General features: G+C 53.3%; 1 protein-coding gene across 1 annotated transcript; it reads left to right on the top strand.

Annotated features, from left to right (window-relative positions):
- The first annotated feature begins 403 nt into the window (after window positions 1–403).
- HMX3 (H6 family homeobox 3) lies at window positions 404–4,849 on the top strand. The gene is made up of 2 exons (XM_035138352.3): window positions 404–1,250; window positions 2,760–4,849. Exons 1-2 carry the CDS (start codon window positions 890–892, stop codon window positions 3,419–3,421), a joined length of 1,023 nt encoding a protein of 340 aa, XP_034994243.3. The 5' UTR covers window positions 404–889; the 3' UTR covers window positions 3,422–4,849.
- The last annotated feature ends 2,416 nt before the right edge of the window (window positions 4,850–7,265 follow it).

The following is a 7,265-nucleotide window of genomic DNA, read 5'->3' as shown; positions in this document are numbered from 1 at the left end:
GCTGGTTGGCAGGTTTGGCGTGCGATCCTCCTCCTGATCTTTCTTCCGGAGGGTCATGGATAGGGGAGTTTGTACAGAGTGAGCAGTGTGTGTGTGTGTGTGTGTGTGTGTGTGTGTGTGTGTGTGTGTGTGTGTGTTGCGGGGGGGGCTCTCACTTTGTGCGTCCTCGTCGCCCCCTTCCTCGGCGCGGCGGTTCTTCAACCGAGCCAATTCCCTTTTGTACTAATAGCCCTGTCCTCATTTGCTGCCTAATTGGACTATATAAAGCCAATAAGAGGCGAGCTCTCGTAGCCTGGAGCCAAAGGACCAAATCGAAGGGGGGCGTGGAGGCAGCAAGAGATGGACGGGGCGGCGGCGGAGGCGGCGGCGGGGAGAGGCGAGGGAGGGGGGTGGGCGCCGCCTGCCTCTCGCTTCTCTCCCTCTTCTCCCTCACTCACTCTGCTTTGCCCTGTCTAGTGGCACTGGGGGAGTCCGGGGGCCCAGCCGACGCCGCAGACGCCTTGCCCTGCCAGGCCTGGCCCGAGGCCGCTTGCCACGCTCCGCGCCCCAGCGCCGCTGCCGCCGCCCAGCGCCACCCCACTGGGGTTGACATTTGGATTTCCGCGTTAGCATTCGGCGCCGGGTTGACGCAGGAGAAGCCGCAGCAGCAGCGGCAGGAGGAGGAGTAAGAGGAAGAGGAAGAGAAGCGGCCCCCACTGACTTTCAAGTCTAGCTATCTGGCTGGCTGGAGGACCGGGACTCGTCCGGGCGTCGTGCGGCCCCCCACCTCCACTCCACCCCTCTTCCCTTCCTTTCCCCTGCCGTCCTTCCCCCATGCCATCGGCCAACTCGGAGCCACTCCGGAGCGCAGTGTGAACGCCGCCCCGCGGACGAGGGCAACGTGGGAAGGATGCCCGAGACCGGACAGGACGCCCCCGGCAGCCAAGCGCAGCCCCCGCCGCAGCCGCAGCAGCAGCAGCCCCCTCCGTCGTCGCAACCCAAGGAGTCGCCGTTCTCCATCAAGAACTTGCTCAATGGGGACCACCCCAAGGCGTCTCCTAAGCAGCCCCGGGCGCTCTTCCCTCCGGCGGCCAAGGGGGCTCTGGAGGGGGCCGGCTTCGCCCTGTCGCAGATGGGCGACCTCGCCTTCCCGAGATTCGAGATCCCGGCGCAAAGGTTTGCTTTGCCTGCTCACTATCTGGAGAGGTCCCCTGCCTGGTGGTATCCTTACAGTTTGACGCCCGCCGGAGGCCACCTGCCTAGGCCAGAAGGTACTGGAGATCAAAGTCCTCTCTCCATCTCTCTCCCTCTTCCCCTCCCCAGTCTATTCAGCCACCTACCCATCCATTTCAGTAACCCATTCGAGCCAAGGGGGTCTAGGTCTTTTCCTGAAGGAACCCCAAGTCTTTGTCACCAAGATTATTGGACTCAATCTCCATTTTCCTTGGTGGTCTCTGCTCTCCAGGGTCAGCCAGGTCTCCCCTTCTTCTCCCAAACAAGCTCTCCCCCGGGGCAAATAAAGCTTTCCAGGTGTGAGCTGGGGTTTACACGTATCAATGAGAAGTAGCGATGTTTCCTTAGTCACCACTGACTTGTAGGTACTCGCCAGTAGAACATTTATTTAGTTTTGTGGAGATCCAAGGTTGGCTTTCGTTTCATCACCAAAAACTATATGCATTGAAGGGAATCCCCCCTCCTTTCACCCCTGGCCACCTTCTCATCCCTCTCTGCGCCCCATCTGTTACTCTCCTCTCCAAGTTTGGTGCCACCCTAATTTCCACGGGATTTATTCAGAAACAAGAGGCATTTATCATACTGTATCTAAATACCTTATCTCTGGTTCCGTCTCTCGTCGTCCCAAGCGCACTTTCTTGGAAGGAAGTCCCATGAAATCACCCACGGGACTTGCTTCCAAAGAAGTGTAGCTAGGATCCGACGAGGCTTACTCACAAGTAAATCAGCCTATCAACTAACGGTGGGGATGTGCCTGAGAAGCAAGGAAAAAGCCATTTCAGGAAGTTCATTGACTTCCACGGTAGTCACGCTCAAGTTAGGAGCAGTTAGGATCGCAGCTTTTCGGTGGAGGAGCCCACAGCTGCAATCCTTAAAAACTCAGAACTTGAAAGTCATCTCCATACAACTAAATGGGACTTGCTCTCCAGCCCATTGCAGGAAGAGGAGGGAGTCAAGGCTGCTGGGTGGAGGGCAGGAGGAAGTTCCACAGTGCTCAATGGGGCTTAGTCCTAAGAGAAGTGTGCATTGGATTTCAACCCGACTTAAATCACTGGGAATAAAAAAAAATTCCCAAGCACACACGTACTGCAGATCTCCCTGTTGTCCTACTCAGAACAGACCCATTGAAATGAATGGACCTAAGTTAGTCATGGCCATTCATCTCAATGGATCTGCTCTAATCATTCTGTTCTCAGAACTGCCATCATACGCATTTTTTCCTTTACCTAGCAGAGAACTCCCATTAACTGAATCAAACGTGCCAAGTCTCTTTCTCGGAAGTGTCTCTGCAGAGTCACCCCGAAGAGGCAGCGTCCCAGGGTCCTCCTAGGTGCGTTTCCTCGGAAGTAAGCCCCACCTGTGTCCCACTAGGCTTACTCCCTCGTGAGTTCAGTCACAAGCCCACTTTCCAGGGAGTGAGCTCCACTCAGCAGGGAGGAGAGTGAGAGAGAGCTTGACCGTCGAGCAGGGCTGACGGTGGCCTCGCTGGCTGCTCGGATCTTGACTTTTTGCTCTTTGTGTGCGTGTGTCTTGCTGTTCCTCTACAGTTTCCGTGGACAAAGCCTTCCTCAGAGACTCCTCGCCGGCCTCGGTGGGCACAGACAGGGACTCCCCGGACGAGCCCTTGCTGAAGGCCGAGCGAGAGGCGAAGGAGCTGGACTCCAAGAGCCCCGACGAGATCATCTTGGAGGAGAGCGACTCGGAGGAGGTGAAGAAGGAGGAGAGCGGCGCCGAGGACTGGCCAAAGCGCGAGTCGGAGGCGGGCAGCCCGGAGAAGAAGCCTTGTCGCAAAAAGAAAACTCGCACCGTCTTCTCGCGCAGCCAGGTCTTCCAGCTGGAGTCCACCTTCGACATGAAGCGCTACCTGAGCAGCTCCGAGCGCGCCGGCCTGGCCGCCTCGCTCCACCTCACCGAGACTCAGGTCAAGATCTGGTTCCAGAACCGGCGCAACAAGTGGAAGCGGCAGCTGGCCGCCGAGCTGGAGGCGGCCAACCTCAGCCATGCAGCGGCGCAGCGCATTGTCCGGGTGCCCATCCTGTACCACGAGAGCGCCGGCGCCGACGGCGGGGGAAGCGGGGCGGGTGGAGGCGGCGGAGGCGGCCCGACGGCGGCCAGCGCGCCCGTCAGTCAGCCCCTGCTCACCTTCCCCCACCCCGTCTACTACTCGCACCCCGTGGTCACCTCCGTGCCGCTCCTGCGGCCCGTCTGAGGACTGGGCCTAGCTCAGACGGACAAGGGACGAGTCAGGGAGGCAGGGGGAGAATGGAGCAGGGAGGGAGGGAAGGCATGAGAAGGGGTCATGGATGGACGGATGGACGGAAGGAGGGTGGCTTCTTTAAGAACCGCGGTGAGGGACAGCCACCCTCTCTTGCCTCTCGCAGCCCACCCGAGCCAGGCCTCCCATCACCAAGGACCAGCAGGAACCAAGCAAAGATTTGGCTGTGTAAGTAGCGCCCGGATGCTCTGCGCAACGCCGGGCGTGGAGAGACTCTTCCCCTTCACGTTTCGCTCCTTCGACTTTTGGGTTGTTCAGGAGGAGGACAGAACGGTTGTGGCGAGACCACTACAGAACTACAACCCGGGGTCTGTAGAAGTAGAGAGTGGGGGCTGATGAGAGCGCTTGGCTTTGCTCTGCTTTAAGGTGGATTTGGCGATTTAAAAAAAATAAAATGGAGAAGCGTTCCGCAAAAGGAAATCACCCTCGTGCACTGGTGGTGGTGGGGAGAAATCACGTGTCCAGGTGGTGCCAAATGCTGGCGGGGAGAGGAGGGGGTGCTATGTTGCTTGGAAGCCTCCTGGCCTTATGGTCCTGGTCCACTTTTGAAAGGATCTGTTGGTCCTAACTGCCCGAGTCTCCAGTTCTCTGGGATCTCTAAGGAGAAACGCGGCAAGCGTCACCGTGAACCATTTTTTACTTGATTATTTATGACACTCCTTATTTCATTCTGTTCCGGGTGCGTATATCTTTAGTTCTTTCTTTCTTTCCAGAATAATAATCATGATAATCATAATAAAAAAAGATGTTGTGGAGAGCTGTAGTTCTTTGCCTTTCCCGGTCCCCGTTTCTTCTTCAAAGCAACAGCTCTTCTGGTTTATATCGCTGACCTGTGCAATATTGTACGATTCTGAAAGCACTATAGGGTGTATTTTTTGTGTGGGGGGGGAGTTGTAGGTGAGGAAATGTCGAGTTTTTGGGGGAGAAGTGCACAATATAATGGGGGAGACAAAAAAGGGGGGGCGGACAAAAGGCAGCTGCTCCTGAACTCCAAACTTCACAAGAGGTCGAGTGTGTCGGGCGCTTTAAGTGATGGACAATCAGTCTCTTTAAAGACGAATTGTAACTTATTTGCTATTCTGTACAGATTTATTGTCAGTTTCAAGGAGGGCGCGTGGGGTTTTTCGCCTGAATGGGGTGGTATCTCGAATTCTTTCGTGTCAGTCTTTCTCACCTGTTGTCTGACAAATTTCCGGGCCTCCCCAGATTTTTTTTCCCCTGCCCACCTCTCCCTCTCTAGCAGGGATCAGTCCTATTTTTAAAATTTAAAGAAGAAGAAAATATTGTTATAAGAATTCAGTGTCGTAATTGGAGGGAGGGGCGGGCTGAAACAAATAAAGAAAACCTGTTCATTACTGGTGACGATGGTGGTGTTTTGCTTGATTATTTTAGAAACGAAAGGAGGGGACTTTGGGAAAGGAGAGATAACAGGTGTCCTAAACAGTCTCGCTAGTGGGACGCAGGCAAGCCCGCCTCTCCAACTCCAAGGGATCGCTGAACCTGCAGAGGTAGACAGAGGAGTCTTTGTTCTTTCAAAAAAAGGCGGGGGGGGGGGGAATGAGCCGGCCAGGTTTGCCTGCGCAGATGAGACTTTTTCTAAAGCAGTTAAAAAAAAACACCCTCCACATAAGTCGAAAACGCCTGTTGCTGAGACTAGCAGGCGTTTTAGGGGCCTTGTAGACATGGATAATCGGCTGCGCCTTCGAACTCCTACGTGCAGTCTCAGGTAAACGTTTCTGCTCCAGATCATCCATTCACAAACAAAACGACGCATTTTGGCTTAAATTTACAGACCTCGTCGCTTTCGGTAGGAGGAAGAATCAGGAGAGTAGGATAAAACTGAGAATCAGAGCAAAGTTTTTTTGTTTAAGGATGAGAATAGATCGGTGGGTTGTGGGGCTGGGAGGTTGGGAAGAGGGATCGTTGTCCTACAGAGAAGTCCTTTAAAAATAAATACTGTAAATAGGGGAGACGCTTGTGCTTGCAAGAACCGATGCGCTCTACGTCTGGTTTCGGCCCTTCTCCGCTCTCTCTGGAGTGTTCTGCGGTAGATAGCAGGCTGATGGCTTCACACGCCGCGAGCAACGGGTTAAAAAACCCCTAGCGTCACAGCTAGAGACGGAGAAAGGCAAGCAAAGGGGAGGATTGATTTGCACAGCCTTTCTGCGCGTCGAAGTGGGCAGCGCGCGCCGCTTGTTCCAACTGTGAGTCGCCGCGTGGTCTCCTCCTCTCCCGCAGCTCAGTATTCGAACTCAGAATCCTGAGCCTTCGCCAGTATCAGATTGGCTGACAGAAGCTTCTAATCGGGAAAGACGCACGCTTGGTCCTTTGTTACTTTTGGAGACACTCGGACTCTGGAGCCTTTCTGGTGTGCCTGGAGCTCTCCAAGCGCACGGGGCCGGGATTAGATTTCCAATCCGAGTGTATCTCTGTTGCAGAACTGCTCCAAAACCCCAACACTCAGAGGCTGGGTCAATGCATCTTATACCCGAAAGGAAGCCCCTTCCTAGTCACACTTTGAATCCGATTTCACTCCAGTTTGCCAATGTAAAATGTTTCTAAGCGCCAAACCAGGCTGCTGGAGCATTCTATTCAACTCTGAGAGAATGAAAATCGTTGCTGCTTACTCCAGGCTTTTTAATGAATTTGCTCTTCAGCAGTCCATCCAAGAGAGGGAGGGAAAAGGTCGTGGTTCTGTTGTTATTCACTCCAGAGAAAACTTACCCAGATAGTCTTTTTCTAGGCGATTTTTGTTTTCTTTGTTCCATCTCTTGAGCTCAATTGGTACAGGGCGTGTGCTCTTCAATAGATCTTTGGGGCCCGCTTTCAGAGATAATATCGTTTTCCGTTTATAGAAAACTGTCGTGAATAATTCTGTGTGTGTATGTATGTATACAGTTGAGGCAAGGTTTCACCAGAAAAGAAAGAAACAAGAAGGAAGGAGAAAAGATAACCATTTATTTTCCTTTCGTTTGGGATTAAAACCTCTTGGCCTGTGTGATAAATGGAAAATAAACATAAATGTAGAGTCAAAATACGATCTTCCTTGTGTCACCTGCAAACAAGCTGATGCCTTTGGGCTGTTTGCAATACTAACTTTGGGCCAAGCCACTAGCAATCCATTAAAAAGCCCTGTTGCAACAGCAAATATCTCCTTCCATTGGCGAACACCCTGCCGCAATGTTATCAAACGCCGAGAAAAATAACTTCTCTATTTGTGGTTAGTGCCTAGAAAACGGTTCCTGGCTCACCCTGTCTTTACTCAATCGAGTAAGGACCAGTTGGAGGCGAGCACAGCTTGTTGCCCCCCCACCTTATTTCTTTATCTTTCTTTTATATGTTACACCTGCTTCTGTTGCCTGCAATTCCCCCTCCCCTCTCTGCCAAAGCATTCCGGTTCAAAATTGCAAGAGAGTCCATAGCTATTGGCTGAGACGCGAGGGTTTCCCCACTAGCCTATGTGTTCAGGGGTCAAGGCCTTATAACGCAACCTTCGCCAACATGGTGCCCCCCATATAGGGCTGTGGGGGTTGTACAAAGCAGGTTGGCCAGTGTGAGAACAGGATGCTGGTCTGATCCAGAAGACTCTTTTTAAGAACATAAAGAGAGCCTTCTGCATCAGACCAATGACCCATCTAGTGCAGCATCCTATTCCCACAGTGGCCAACCAGAGATTTTGGAGTGCCATTCCCAGCAATTCCGGCTGGTGCTCACGGCGAGTTGTAGACCAACAACAGCTGGAGGCCACCAGCTTGGCGAAAGCTGCTGCGATTTAACG

The sequence above is a fragment of the Zootoca vivipara genome, chromosome 5 (genome assembly GCF_965207765.1).
Source record: "Zootoca vivipara chromosome 5, rZooViv2.hap1.1, whole genome shotgun sequence".
NCBI lineage: Eukaryota > Metazoa > Chordata > Lepidosauria > Squamata > Lacertidae > Zootoca > Zootoca vivipara.
The sequence above is the reverse complement of the archived record's forward strand: the minus strand, read 5'-3'. Positions and strand labels throughout refer to the sequence as shown.